At 38.8% G+C, this 16,306-nt stretch overlaps 1 protein-coding gene across 9 annotated transcripts in view; it reads right to left on the minus strand.

Annotated features, from left to right (window-relative positions):
• Positions 1–330: 330 nt before the first annotated feature.
• The window catches only part of LOC126278998 (ral GTPase-activating protein subunit beta), a 360,574-nt gene continuing 344,598 nt past the window's right edge, over positions 331–16,306 (minus strand). For all 9 annotated transcript variants that reach the window (XM_049979327.1, XM_049979325.1, XM_049979321.1 and 6 more), the window contains one exon: positions 331–922. In XM_049979327.1, the coding sequence (XP_049835284.1) occupies positions 805–922 (118 nt within the window). In that variant the 3' untranslated portion in view covers positions 331–804. The remainder of the gene's footprint in view (positions 923–16,306) is intronic.

A 16,306-nucleotide genomic window follows, 5' to 3' on the forward strand; every position in this document is an offset into this window, starting at 1 on the left:
ACAAATAGTTATTTGTTAGGAATGGGAAGTGAGTAGTAAGCAATGAAAATGTAAATAAAGATTATCAAATTGAAGTTCAAACCAATGTTCTACCAGACACCCACACAACTAAAACTTCTGTGTTAATGTGCACTCTTCTGGACTCACTTTTACACTGGCACAAAATTGTTAACCAATTATGACTATCAGTTTTTTAATAACTTTATTCACTTACAAATGTTTAATAAATTATATAAATAACTATGAAAGACATGGAATGGTACAAATTGTGAGATCACGTCAGAAAATAATGTTTGGAAATTTTTAAATTTAGATACATAAAACAAAGAATGAACAATTTACGTACTGTTTTATATATACACAGAGTATATAACCCTTAAAATTTGGTTCTGATATTGTTTGTTATATTAGCACTAGCATAATTTCAGTTCATAATATTATTGTACAAAAATCTTATGTAAAATGTATACACAGAACATTCCACAGACGTCTAGTTTCTGCCATTGTTTTACAATAGCACAGCTCTAATACTGCATAATTGTTACTGGAATTAAATAAGGAGTTACTACAAAATCACTTATGTGTCCTTACTACTTTTGTATCATGTTACCTCACATAACACACAAACATTGTATTTGGCCAACATACATACATACATACATAATATGTACACTGTAACTTAAATTAATAGCTGGAATGGTAATGCATCAGTCACTTGTCACATCATAGTTGATGCTTTTCCAATTTCTATTCTTCATTATGGCAATAAATGCTATCACAGAGGTGCTTCAAGTTATTTTCAATTCAGCTTGGAGGACTTGTGAAAAGGTATGTCAGTAATTCTGGCTGTGTCATTTCACAGCGATATTTCTGCACCATTTCTTGTACTTTCAGACGTCGACGCACATGTGGTGGTTGATAACTGAAAACAAAAGAGAAACTTTAGGTGAATCAGTTACTTTAAGTGTAATCATTTAACCATCCAAACACTGACATTCCACTGTTAGTAGTATTTTGGTATTTGAAATTACTGTTACTGTAGTGTTACTTCTGTATAGTTTGCTGCAAATTTTGTAAACAACTGTTGTACAAATATTCATAGTCTACAAAATCAGTAATATACTACTGTTTGTATTTCCACATGGTCATTACCAAGTTTCCCTTCCCTTCACCTTCAAACGTACAGTTGAGCCCCAGTACTAAATCTTAATTTCCTCCACTTACAGACTAATATATCATGCAATCCTGCTGGATATATCAATGGAGCAATACATAGAATTATACATACATCTAAGAGGTTGCTCAGTGCAGTGCAGAGTGATACATTTCCCAGTGTGAGGTCACATGGGTAATCAGCAGCAGCAGATTTAAGAAATGTTGTTGACACAAATTATAAATATGTAGGCTGATTAATAGTTGAGATGTAGGCCCAGTATCAAAAAGGAATAAAATGGGAATTCCAACAGCATATGGTGGCATGGTGCTAATCTTGACTCTTTGATGCGGTTTATTTGTATTGGAGCATTCGACTGGTGAAGGGATGGCCGTCCATGATAAACATCTGTTTTGTGATTATGGCAAAAACATTGTTGATGGAGTCATTATTATTTTGGAAACTATATCTAACAGTAAGTAAAACAATTACATAACCTGGGCAGTCCACAAAATTTTTGCCAAGACCGAGTGCAGGTGCAGGGTTTGATTCTCGATAAGTCAAGTGGGGGCTGCTCAACTTCCACCTGGATTGTGCATCATTTTTGGAATTTCATGATCAGACAAACTAGGTTATGCCACATTAACAAGTCGCGATGATAGTTCTGATATATAATACGTGGAATGTCAAAAGTCCTGGCAACATGCAAAGCTTCAGCTAAAGATGGGTACTACAGTCTTAATGCTTGAACATGCACTTCATTGTTCAGTGCTAATCACATAGTAATGTTTCTGCATATGATTTTCCACAAGAACACACAAACTTACCTTAGGCCCTGTACGTCTGTGATCAATGTGCATAACTACTTGATGTTGCCTTATGGTTCTGGAGGAACTTCAAATGAGTAGACACTGTGTGCATTCCTGTAGCAAAATGTTCACTTAACAGTGAGTTAATGGTTGTTAAGGGTAGGACTGATGGTTCAGACAAAGGAGCCAATTTTGGCACAAGATTCTAGAACTATGTGTTTGTAGAAAACAGAACAGCTCCAAGGGCACTTAGTGTCACTTGCCTGGAAATGAAGGTAGTTCTAGATTTATGTATAAGCCCATAAACAGAGCTCTTCTTATCTTCACAATGGCAGACCACTCAGAGGAAAATATTTATGGCCTCAAAGTGTTTACAGAATTTGGGTTTTTTTATGCAACGCTCGATCCAAGGAATTGGTAAAACCATCCCATGTGTACAGGTGGATTCTGTGTGTCTGCATTATGCTCCCTTGTTTCTTTCCTGATCTATGAAATGCTTCAAATTATTTTCCCCATACCAGATAGGAAGAGTCACCAGTACAGTAATTTTTCAAAGCTCACCTGATAGCTTCAGCCTTGCGGCATGAAGTTGAAATACAACCGGGCGAGAGGCTGGAGTTTGTGGTCGTGTGTGCGTGAGGGTATTTTTTTTTTTTTTTTTGGTGTGTGTGTGTGTGTGTGTGTGTGTGGGGGGGGGGGGGGGGGGTGGTTTTACCGATGAAGGCCAAAAGCTTTATGTACGTGTATTTTAACTGTGCCTGTCTGCAACTTGACCTGTCTTCCTTACAGTAAGTAGCAATCTGTCTTTTCCTACATTGCTGATATTCCTTCCTGTAGTTTCCATTGTTTGAAATATAAATGGATCACTTAGAACTGTTACAAGTGCTGTCCACAATTCCTTATAGCAGATAAATATCATCTTTAGTCATTGTCCACAAACCAATAGATGTGTTACGCCTCTGTGGGGACTTCAAAAATATGGGAACGTCAGTTGATTGTACCCCCTTGCATGTCCTGATGAATTATTTTCAAAATTGGCAGAGGTTTGTATCCCTCTAAGATTGATCTTTCAGAAACTTATTTTAAACTTCCTTTGAATGAGGCTTCTAATGCAATTCTACTATTAAATATGCCTTATGTCCTCTGTCAGTGCAGCACCTTACATTTTGGCATTGCTAACGCATCAGCATTCTATCTGAATTTTCAAGAACAAACTATTGCCAACTACCCACAATGTGTCAATTATCTGGATGATGTAGTAGTGATAGTAAGAACTCAGGAGGGGCATATTATATCAAATCTCCAGCAAGTACTTTCAGACCTTTTTAAAACTGGTTACAGTATAACTTGTCAAAATATAAACTCTTTCAGCCTTCTACAAAATATATATAATATATCCTTATCTGGTAAAGTTGTGGCAAGCATTTCTCAAGTTCCACCACAAAACAACATGAAAGATCTATAGGTTTTTCTGGGAAATGTTATGTATTACTTATTTATTGATTATTTAGCCTGACCGGAGTAGGACGTTAAGGCCCCTCTTACATCTGATCAGGAACAGTTACAAAAAAATGTTACATAACAATCACAATTATTAATAAAAATAATTATCATCAACAACAACAGCAATAATAATATTGATAACACTAATTATGATAGAGTGGCATGGAGGGCTGCATCAAACCAGTCTCGTGACTAAAGACCACAACAACAACAACAACAACAACAACAACAAACTAATTATGATGATAAAATAATGTAGGAATTAACAAAGATATTTATTAAGTAACAAACTCAACAATAATCTGCCACTGCATTTACTTATATACTCTGCAAAGCACTGTGAGGAGCATGGCAGAAGGTATGTACAACTATACCAGTTATTAAGTTTTCTTCCTGTTCCATTCACATATGGAGAGTAGGAAGAATTAGTGATTGATAGCTTCCGAGTGTGCAGTAATTGTTCTAATCTTATTGTCACAATCTCTATGTGAGTGATACGTAGGTGGTTGAACTATATTCCTAGAGTAATCATTCAAAGTCAGCTCTTGAAACTTTAGTAATAAACTTTCTTGGAATAGTTTATATCTATGTTCGAGAGCATTCGTCCAGTTCGTTCAGTGTCTCTGTGACACTCTCCCATGGATTAAACGAACTTGTGACCATTCATGCTGCCCCTCTCTGTATATGTTCAATATCCCCTACCAGTTTTATATGGTACAGGTCCCACACATTTGAGCAATATTCTTGGACCAATCACATTAGTGATTCATAAGCAATCTCCTTTTTAGATTGACTGCACTTCCCCAGCATTCTAACAATAAACCGAAGTCTACCACAACTTAACCTGATAATTCTATTTCATATCCCTACAAAATGTTGCGTCCAGGAATGAGTTGGTCAATTCCACCATTGACTCACTGATATTATAATCGCAGGATACGACATTTTTTCATTTAGTGAAATGCAAAATTTTACATTTCTGAACATTTAAAGCAAGTTGCTAATCTTTGCACCACTTTGAAATCTTATCAAGATCTGACTGAATATTTATGCAGTTTTTTTCAGATAGTACTTCATTATAGATAACTGCATCATCTGCAAAGAGCTTGATTTTACTGTTAATATTCTCTGCAAGATGATCAATATAAAACATAATCAGAATGGGTCTCAGCACACTTCCCAGGAGCACACCCAAAGTTACTTTCTACATATGACGATGACTCTCCATCCAGGAAAAATATATTAAAAACAAAGATTCCAAGACTTACCAAGCGGGAAAGCGCCGGCAGACAGGCACATGAACAAAACACACAAACACACACACACACACATATCGATCCGCACATACACAGACACAAGCAGACATATGTCTGCTTGTGTCTGTGTATGTGCGGATGGATGTGTGTGTGTGTGTGTGTGTGTGTGTGTGTGTGTGTGCGAGTGTACACCTGTCCTTTTTTTCCCCTAAGGGAAGTCTTTCCGCTCCCGGGATTGGAATGACTCCTTACCCTCTCCCTTAAAACCCACATCCTTTCGTCTTTCCCTCTCCTTCCTGAAGAAGCAACCATCGGTTGCGAAAGCTAGTAATTCTGTGTATGTGTTTGTGTGTTTTGTTCATGTGCCTGTCTGCCGGCGCTTTCCCGCTTGGTAAGTCTTGGAATCTTTGTTTTTAATATATTTTTCCCATGTGGAAGTTTCTTTCTATTTTATTTACATGGCTCTCCATCCAAGATGATATGGTGCATCCTCCTACCAAAAAGTCCTCAATCCAGTCACAAATTTCACTTGATGCCCCATGTAATCATACTTTTGACAATAAGCATAGGTTAGGTACTGACTCAAATGCTTTTCTGAAATCATGAAATACAGGTTCTACTTGATTACCTTGATCCAAAGTTTTCATGTCATTTGTGAAAAGCGTGAGTTGGGTTTCACATGACCAATGTTTTCGAAATGTGTGCTGGTTGGCATTGAGGAGGTCATTCTGCTCAAGATACCTCATTATGTTTGAGCTCAGAATATGTTCTAAGATTCTACAATGAATCAATGTTGGGGATATTGGATGGTAGTTTTGTGGATCACTTCTACTATCCTTCTTGTAGACAGGTGTGACCTGTGGCTTTTTCCAAGAACTGGGCATTGTTTTTATTCAAGGGATCTACAACAGATTACAGTGACAAGAGGGGCTAACTTAACCACAAATTCAGTATAGAATCTGATAGAATTCCATTGGGCCATGGAGCTTTGTTCAATTTTAATGATTTCAGCTGTTGATCAACACCACAGAGATTTATACTTATTTCATTCATCTTTATTGAGGTATGAAGATTAAATTGGGGCAATTCTCCTGGGCTTTCCTGTGTAGCAGAACATTTGAATACAAAGTTAAGCATTTCAGCTTTTGCTTTGCTACCGTCAGTTTCAGTTCCTGTCTCATTTGCTAGGCACTGGAAAGTAACTTTGGTGCCACTAACAGCCTTTACATATGACCAGAATTTCTTTGGATTATGACACGTCATTTGACAATATTCTGCTACGGTAGTCACTGAAGGCATCATTCATTGCTCTCTTGACAGCCTTCCTTCAGCGTCTCTCTATCTATAGCCCTATGCTTTGATTTACACCTGTTACACAGTAATCTCTGTTCTTTTAGAAGTTTCTTTACCGTGACTGAATACCATGGAGGTTCCCTATCATTATGAACTATTCTACAGGGTACACATCTATCCATGTATGTTCAACTATTCTTTTAAACTTGAGCCGGAGTTCCTCTACATGCTCCTGCCCTGTGCTGAAAGTTTCAAGTTCCTCATTTAGATATGACAGTACTGATTTTTTTTTATCCATTTTACTGAACATATATATCTTTCTGCTTATTTCAGTTGTCCTTTGTATTTTGGTAATCATTGTTGCCACAAGTAAGTCATTGTCACTGATACCTGTTTTGATGTGGACATCCTCAAAGAGGTCAGGTTTATTTGTTGGCATTAGATCCATTATATTTCTGTCATGACTGGGCTTCTTAACTATCCATTCTAGGTAGTTTTCAGAGCAGACATTTAGTAAAGTTTCACAGGAGTCTTATCATGCCCACCACTAACAAAACTGTAATTTTCCCAATTAATTGCTGGATGATTAAAGTTTCCGCCGATGATTACAGTATGACTGGGGAACTTACATCTAAGTGAACTGACTGCACTGAGGTTTTCTCTAAAGTTTTTGGCTGCATCAGGAGATAAGTCTGGTGGGCAACAGAAGGATCCAATTATCATATTATGCCCAATTCTAAGTCCTGCCCAAACAATCTCACATGCAGCTACAATTTCTACCTTGGTGGATTTGAGTTTCTTGTCTACTGTGACAAATACACCATCTCTGTGTCCCATTTGCCTAGCCTTTTCATATACACTTAAGTTTTCCCCAAAAATCTCACTGCTATCAGTTTCAGGTATCAACCAGCTTTCTGTACCTGGTATTATGTGAGCTTCACTGCTTTTCATGAGCACTTCAAAGTTTGGCACTTTGCTGTGAATGCTTCAGCAGTTTACCACGAGGAATTTAATGTTTCTTACAACTATCGTTATCTGAATTGGATGGAGAGTTACCTCATCTAAAAAAAAAACACTTGTGTGCACCCCACACACAGTCAGCTACCTGAGTAGCAGCCTCTGATGTGTAATGCACACCTGACCCATTTAGGGGGACCGTACAGTTCTCAACCCTATGGTGCAAGTCCTGGAAGTCAAAGCCTAGCTTGTCACAGAACCTTTGAAGTCTTTGGTTCAGTCCTTCCACTCAACTCAGAATCAAAGGGCCATGATCAGTTCTGGTGACAATGATGCAAACTGTCAGCTTAACTGAAACTCCAAGCACAAGGCTGGTCTTCTCAACCTTCTCTGCCAGTTGCTGGAATGACCCAAGCATACCTCAGAGCCCAGATGATAGGCATCATTTGTTCCAATGTGTATCCTGTGGTTGGTTGCACCCTGTTCCCCCAATGGCTGCTGGAATGGCCTTTTCAAGATGTAGAATGAGGCCCCCAGGCCTACACACTGAGTGAACCTGATGTTTTTTCCTGTCCCTTGCTGCGATTTTCCTAAGGGGTACCATCATTTGTTGTATGTTTGAACTGCCAATGATTAATACACTCCTACCATTTCATATTTGCCTCCTCCTGACAGCACCCATAACTTGTTTAAGGGGATCAGTACAACACCCTGAGTCCTCTCTGTTCCCTGTCCATCTTGCATAGGTTGCCTAGATCTAGCATTGACACACTACTTGCAGACAAGTGGACAAGCAATGACAGATCCTGTACTTTCTGTAGTGGAGACAAGATCCACACGAGAGGATAGTACTTGAAGCTGCTCTGGTACAGGTATCACAAGTACCTGACTCTCAGAAGCTCTTCCAACAAACTGATTCAAAGCAGTTGCCAATCATTTGACAGTACTCTGGGTGATTCCCAGTTGCTTATGAATGTCAACCAACATACCTCATGTTCGAGAACAGCATCCACATGGAGCTGCAGTTTGGATGCTGCAATGTATTACAATGGAGTGAACAAGTAACTTTAAATTAAGCCCACTGATTATCTTTTTTTGCATTGTCCATAAAAAGCAAAAATCTGCAATAATTTTAATAATAATAAAAGTAATACTAACAATAAATCAAGCCCACTGATTATCTTTTTCTTGCATTGTCCATAAAAAGTAAAAATCTGCAATAAATTTAATAAGAATAAAAGTAATACTAACAATAATAATAAAATAATGGAGGCATTAAGAATGATACTGACTAGTCCAGCACTTTTGAAGACTTGTTTGGTATTGGAAGTGGAACTGATAGGGAAAAGTGGAGGGATTGGGAGGCTCGAAGAGAGTGAGCTGCAAGAAGAGGTAGCAACTGTGATAGAGGATGGGCCATTACCTGTCTTTGAGGTTTGAAACAGTTTTAAATGCTCTAATTTTTAGACAAATATTGTTTTGCAGTCAGGTTCCTGATACAGAAACTGATTTATGGAATATGCAGTGTCGTATAGTGGTATGGAGAGGATTTCACTTTGTTGAGAATGAGTATTTCTGCTGTGCTGTTCAGTCAGCAGTGTAAGCCTGAAGCTAAACAGGAAGGAGTGCAATGATTGAGAAGATGACACAGCAAACACACAATATGATAATCTCTATGCTTTGCAGCACGTAGCTATGATAATTGTTACTAGGTAGGAGTGATACGGTCAGAACAGTGTACATCACAAATTTATTGCACGCATGCATTCATTGCCAGTTCCAGCCAATGTGAGCTCTCATACAAAAGACCTTGGAGAATAGGGTCACAATAATCAGTGCCTCTATGAGTTTCTTTTTAAGCTTAAGATGAAATCCTTTTTTATATTTCGGTAGTGAATGAAGTGATGGTCCAGAAGTACCCCCATATTCTCTGCAGAAGACAGAAAGGTGATTACTGTGCTGTTCAGGATCCAGAGTAGAAGTGATTCTCTGAACTGAGGAGTAATAAATATTTTGTGAGCAGCTAGGATAGCTCGCTTTTCAGATGGGTTAAGTTTGAAACTTATATTCTGTGCCCATTCTGAAAAAGCAAGTAAATCAGCACAACCTGGATGGCTGTGCATAGATATGTTGGGCTTGCATGTAGTCATAACTGAAGGTCATCAGCATACAAACTACACATGATATTTTCTGGGAGATAATAGTCAACACATCATTAACATATAATGAGAAAAGTAATGGTCCCTATACTGATCCTTATGGGGCACCTGATACAATGTTCTTCCATTGTGGTCTCTTTGTTCCAATCATTACGCACTGTTGGCAGGATGAAGGTATAAGTAGAATCAGTGTACAGTCATTGTAGAAAAGTTTTGACTTTCGTGTTTAGCAAGTTGAATATTAAAGCTGAAATTGTTGAAAGCTTTGCTGAAATCCAAAAAGCACATAATAGTCACCTCTTGTTTGTCCACAGCTTGTTTGGTTTGCTAGTCACTTTTACAAGAGCAGTCTTTGTGGTGCTATTTTCCTGGAAATCAGATTGGCATTCATCCAGAAGCTTATCTGATGTTATGTAATTGGTAAGATGATTGTGACCTATGAATTCTAGAGCCTTAGATTACACTAACAGAATGCAAATGAACTTGTAGTCAGAAAGTTCTTGGGCAGATTCCTTTTCACGTAGAACTTTAATGAGACCCTTTTGTCAGACCATTAGGAAGATGCTGGGGGTCAGAGAATGGTTAAAAATGTCTATTGTTATGGCCGGTAATGGGTCAATGAGGAAATTGATCATTTGTATTGTAATAATGTCATGTCCTGCAGCTGCTGAAGAAATTCGCGTGCAACTGACTTCCTGACTGTGTTAAGGCTTACCGACTGCAGAAAAAAAAAATTTGTTTTTACTGATCAGAGATACTTCAAGGGAATCGATAGTTTGTGTCCACTGGCAATTGCATTTGGTACCCAGACTTTCCACATTTTCCTGTATGACAACAAATTTCATCTAGTCACATACCATATGCCATTGTTGTTCATAGTTAGCCCTAAATCAAAATCTCTGAGGTTGCAACATCAGGCTCTTGTTTTTTTTTTTTTTTACCAAATTACTAATGTCCCATTTGTTATCGTACATTAGTTTTGCAAGCAAATGTGATGTGCTTTCAAGGTTCCCAAAGGTCTGAATGAATAATTTGATAAACAAGAGACTGTTTCATTACATTTTGTCACAGCAACCACATAAACTTTATTTCTTCTAATATTTTGGTGGTACACCTTTTGGCCATCTTCCAAGTAAGCTGACGAACTGAAGCTGCAGCACTCACTCCATCCTATTTAAACAATTGTACTTCATTACTACATAGGTGTCCACAGATAAAAATGGGGCCAGAGATAGTGACAGGTGGAAAAGAATATGCATAAATTAAGTCTATGGCTAATCCATGCTGGGTTACTGATGTATGCTTATGAGCTGTGTGTATCATCATCTTAGTGAGTTTATAAAAGCAAGCACTCAATCTCATGATTTTACCATTCTGAAACCACTATTCTTGTAAATATAATTCACTGTCAAATGAATTTCAGCTGCTTCTTTCACAACTGTGTCCCAAAACAATGAAGTGGACATTAAATTTTCGAAATTTCATACCACATAAAGTGACTGGTGTCAATTCAGTCCTCTGCCACATTTGATTTATTGGATTGCATGGGATTGCATGAGCTAAGTGTATTTAGGGTATTCCATGCATCTTTCATGAACTGTACAAGTCATCTGCCTGATGTGTGAAAAGCCGCACTCGAAGGGGCTCTTGTAAACTCCTACCCTGCAGACCAGCATGCCTTCTTTGACAAAATGTAAAAGTGCTACTATCTTTAACTTTGTGCTCACAAAACTTTTTTTTAATATCAGTTTGCACCACATATGGCAGGAAAGCCATGGATTCAAATTTTTTCTGTCTTCTTCTTCATTCCTTATGTCCATCTTATGTTTTATTCATAGCGCCTTATTAACTACTGTGGAGAATATACTTTTGCTTGAGAAACTCCATTTAATTGTACAAGGTCATCCTAGAGACTGCTCACATATGCCATCATGCACTTCACCTATTTAAAAGGGCAAAATGAGTGCTGTCGGTTCAGTCTGTTGGCTCACTTGAAAATGGCTGAAAGGTATATGGCCAAAATATCAGAGGAAATAAAGTTCATGCAGTTGTAGACCCAAAATTTAATGGATCAGCTATTGCCTCATGAAAATGTGAAAATGCATAGCAAAACACAAGGCTAATCTGGAAAGTAAGGTAAGAAGAAATATTTTGAGTACAAAAAATTAATTTGTTCTAATAAAATGTACATGAATTGTAGTACAGGTCTTGCATTATTTTTCCACATAATCACCATTTACCTCAATACATTTTGTTGTCTATGGAATGAGTTTTTTAGTTCCTGTGTCACAGACATCTCCTGCCGTCTTCTTAAGTCAGTTCTTTACTTCAATTTTCACCTTGTCGTCGTTGTCGGAAAAGTGTTTTCCATGAAGGTGTTCCCCTGAATTTAGTGATCACTTGATAATTACTAGGTGAGAGATTGGGGCTGCAAGAGGGGTGGTTTAGAACATCCCACCAAACAAAGCCAACAACTCTTGTGTTGCACGAGCAGTATGTGGACACGTATTGTCATGAAGGAGCAGACTCTGAATACCACGATGTTTATTTTGTATGGTTGTGGGAAGTTTTTTCATGGTCTCACGACTTCTTGCAGCATTTATTGTTTCACCTATTTCCTAAAAATCAATGAGCAGAGCCCCCTTTTCTGTCCTAAAACACTGAAGCCGTGCTTTTCCTCACTGTTTGCTGAGTTTTGAATTTTTTGGCTGAAGGAGAATGAGTATGACACCACTGCATTCATTGTCATTTGTTCTCTGGAGTATGGTGATAAGCCCTAGTTTCGTCTCCTTTCACAATAGAGATGAGAAAAGCCTCGTCTTCAGTCTCAAAATGGTCAAGAAATTTATGAGCAGCACTGGCTCTGTTAATTTTGTGTGCTTTGGTAAACACCTCGGGCACCAACTGTGCACACAACTTGCGATAGTTTAGTTGACCAGTTACGATTTCATGACCAACAGTTCGTAAAATGCATGCAGGTTGTCAATTGTTGAATGATGATCAGAGAGAATGTTGTTGTTGTCTTCAGTCCTGAGACTGGTTTGATGCAGCTCTCCACGCTACTCTATCCTGTGCAAGCTTCTTCATCTCCCAATACCTACTGCAACCTACATCCTTCTGAATCTGCTTAGTGTATTCATCTCTTGGTCTCCCTCTACGATTTTTACCCTCCACACTGCCCTCCAATACTAAATTGGTGATCCCTTGATGACTCATAACATGTCCTACCAACCGATCCCTTCTTCTGGTCAAGTTGTGCCAATCCTATTGAATACTTCCTCATTAGTTATGTGATCTACCCATCTAATCTTCAGCATTCTTCTGTAGCACCACATTTCGAAAGCTTCTATTCTCTTCTTGTCCAAACTATTTATCGTCCATGTTTCACTTCCATACATGGCTACATTCCATACAATTACTTTCAGAAATGACTTCCTGACACTTAAATCTATACTCGATATTAACAAATTTCTCTTCTTCAGAAACGCTTTCCTTGCCATTGCCAGTCTACATTTTATATCCTCTCTACTTCGACCATCATCAGTTATTTTGCTCCCCAAATAGCAAAACTCCCTTACAACTCTAAGGATCTCATTTCCTAATCTAATTCCCTCAGCATCACCCAACTTAATTCGGCTACATTCCATTATTCTCGTTTTGCTTTTGTTGATGTTTATCTTACATACTTCTTTCAAGACACTGTCCATTCCTCTTCCAAGTCCTTTGCTGTCTATGACAGAATTACAATGTCATCGGCGAACCTCAAAGTTTTTATTTCTTCTCCATGGATTTTAATACCTACTCCGAATTTTTTTTTATTTTTTTTGTTTCCTTTACTGCTTGCTCAATATACAGATTGAATAACATCGGAGATAGGCTACAACCCTGTCTCATTCCCTTCCGAAAAACACTGCTTCCCTTTCATACCCCTCGACTCTTATAACTGCCATCTGGTTTCTGTACAAATTGTAAATAGCCTTTTGCTCCCTGTATTTTACCCCTGCAACCTTCAGAATCTGAAACAGAGTATTCCAGTCAACATAGTCAAAAGCTTTCTCTAAGTCTACAAATGCTAGAAATGTAGGTTTGCCTTTCCTTAATCTTTCTTCTAAGATAAGTCGTAAGGTCAGTATTGCCTCACGTGTACCAACATTTCTACGGAATCAAAACTGATCTTCGCCGAGGTCGGCTTCTACTAGTTTTTCCATTTGTCTGTAAAGAATACGTGTTAGTATTTTGCAGCTATGGCTTATTTAACTGATTGTTCGGTAATTTTCACATCTGTCAACACCTGTTTTTTTTTGGGATTGGAATTATTATATTCTTCTTGAAGTCTGAGGGTATTTCGCCTGTTTTGTACATCTTGCTCACCAGATGGTAGAGTTTTGTCAGGACTGGCTCTCCCAAGGCAGTCAGTAGTTCCAATGGAATGTTGTTGACTCCGGGGCCCTTGTTTCAACTCAGGTCTTTCAGTCCTCTGTCAAACTCTTCACGCAGTATCGTATCTCCCATTTCATTTTCATCTACATCCTCTTCCATTTCCATAATATTGTCCTCAAGTACATCGCCCTTGTATAGACCCTCTATATACTCCTTCCACCTTTCTGCTTTCCCTTCTTTGCTTAGAACTGGGTTTCCATCTGAGCTCTTGATATTCATACAAGTGGCTCTCTTTTCTCTAAAGGTCTCTTTAATTTTCCTGTAGGCAGTATCTATCTTACCCCTAGTGAGATTAGCCTCTACATCCTTACATTTGTCCTCTAGCCATCCCTGCTTAGCCATTTTGCACTTCCTGTCGATCTCATTTTTGAGACGTCTGTATTCCTTTTTGCCTGCTTCATTTACTGCATTTTTATATTTTCTCCTTTCATCAATTAAATTCAATATTTCTTCTGTTACCCAAGGATTTCTACTAGCCCTCATCTTTTTACCTCTTTGATCCTCTGCTGCCTCACTACTTCACCCATCAAAGCTATCCATTCTTCTTCTACTGTATTTCTTTCCTCCATTCCTGTCAATTGTTCCCTTATGCTCTCCCTGAAACTCTGTACAACCTCTGGTTCTTTCAGTTTACCCAGGTCCCATCTCCTTAAATTCCCACCTTTTTGAAGTTTCTTCAGTTTTAATCTACAGTTAATAACCAATGGATTGTGGTCAGAGTCCACATCTGCCCCTGGAAATGTCTTACAATTTAAAACCTGATTCCTAAATCTCTGTCTTACCATTATATAATCTATCTGATACCTTTTAGTATCTCCAGGGTTCTTCCATGTATACAACCTCCTTTCATGATTTTGAAACCAAGTGTTAGCTATGATTAAGTTGTGCTCTGTGCAAAATTCTACCAGGCGGCTTCCTCTTTCATTTCTTAGCCCCAATCCATACTCACCTACTACGTTTCCCTCTCTCCTTTTTCCTACTACTGAATTCAAGTCACCCATGACTATTAAATTTTCTTCTCGCTTCACTATCTGAATAATTTCTTTTATTTCATCATACATTTCTTCAATTTCTTCATCATCTGCAGAGCTAGTTGGCATATAAACTTGTACTACTGTAGTAGGTGTGGGCTTCGTATCAATCTTGGCCACAATAATGCGTTCACTATGCTGTTTGTAGTAGCTTACCCGCATTCCTATTTTCCTATTCATTATTAAACCTACTCCTGCATTACTCCTATTTGATTTTGTATTTATAACCCTGTAGTCACCTGACCAGAAGTCTTGCTGCTCCTGCCACTGAACTTCACTAATTCCCACTATATCTAACTTTAACCTATCCATTCCCCTTTTTAAATTTTCTAACCTACCTGACCGATTAAGGGATCTGACATTCCACGCTCCGATCCGTAGAACGCCAGTTTTCTTTCTCCTGATAACGGCATCCTCTTGAGTAGTCCCCACCCGGAGATCCGAATAGGGAACTATTTTACCTCCGGAATATTTTACCCAAGAGGACGCCATCATCATTTAATCATACAGTAGAGCTGCATGCCCTCGGGAAAATTTATGGCCCTTGCTTTCAGCCGTTCGCAGTACCAGCACAGCAAGGCCGTTTTGGTTATTGTTACAAGGCCAGATCAGTCAATCATCCAGACTGTTGCCCCTGCAACTACTGAAAAGGCTGCTGCCCCTCTTCAGGAACCACACGTTTGTCTGTCCTCTCAACAGATACTCCTCCGTTGTGGTTGTACCTACGGTACGGCTATCTCTATCGCTGAGGCACGCAAGCCTCCCCACCAACGACAAGGTCCATGTTCTTCAATTTTTTGCACCACAATGTCAGTCACAACAGATGGCTTTCCACTTCTGCTTTCATAATGAATTTTCATCCTTCCAGAATTGAAATTCCATACCCATTTCATCACAAGCTGTTTAACATTACATCCCCTTCACAAACTGAAATAATCTTGCAATGAATTGCAGTGGCATTCATCCCCGTAACACTTAGGTACACTACATGCACCTCCTTCAGCAGCCTTCTGTGAAACTTCACTGTCTCCCCCCCCCCCCCCCCCCCCCTGCCCCCATCATATACTTCATTTTGCCAGAGGTGTGTTATTGTTGAATCAAGATGACTGCCAGTATCGCATAGCAATTCCGGCAATTCTGTCCACTTGTTTATTGCACTTCTTGCAGCAGTAACTGGGGAAATTTTCAGAATGAAGAACTGGGTACTGGCCTCATGTGTTGAGGATATTGTGCAAGTGGCTCAAAAAGACAGGGCTTGTCAACTGCAGCAGCCATCACTGTCCCAGACCTACTAGCCATGGCCTATGCATGTCCAGCTGTGAGATCGGGCTCAATTATTGTCTTCAATGACTTGTTTGGCAAGAATAACATGTTAAATTGTTTCTCAGATGTTTCAGAATAGAGCTACATCAGATATTAAAATGTAATATGATATGGAATTTAAATCCCCTACGTAAGTGTATTATGAATAAAATAAATACAGAAGACAATAATATTAAGAGGGGCATATATCTGGCTGGATAAAAGGCTCCATCACTGCCTAGCAAGGCCCCTTGCTGGCTTTGGTATCCTTCAACAGCACCAGAGCCACTTCTGTTTGCACCATCTGGGGCAAGCTATGTCTCTGGATCTGCCACACTAGCGGAGCAACACGTTCCCAGGATCAACAGAATCAGAAGTAGTGTTCTATTCCAAGTCAACATCC

The sequence above is a fragment of the Schistocerca gregaria genome, chromosome 6, assembly GCF_023897955.1.
Source record: "Schistocerca gregaria isolate iqSchGreg1 chromosome 6, iqSchGreg1.2, whole genome shotgun sequence".
NCBI classification, from domain to species: domain Eukaryota; kingdom Metazoa; phylum Arthropoda; class Insecta; order Orthoptera; family Acrididae; genus Schistocerca; species Schistocerca gregaria.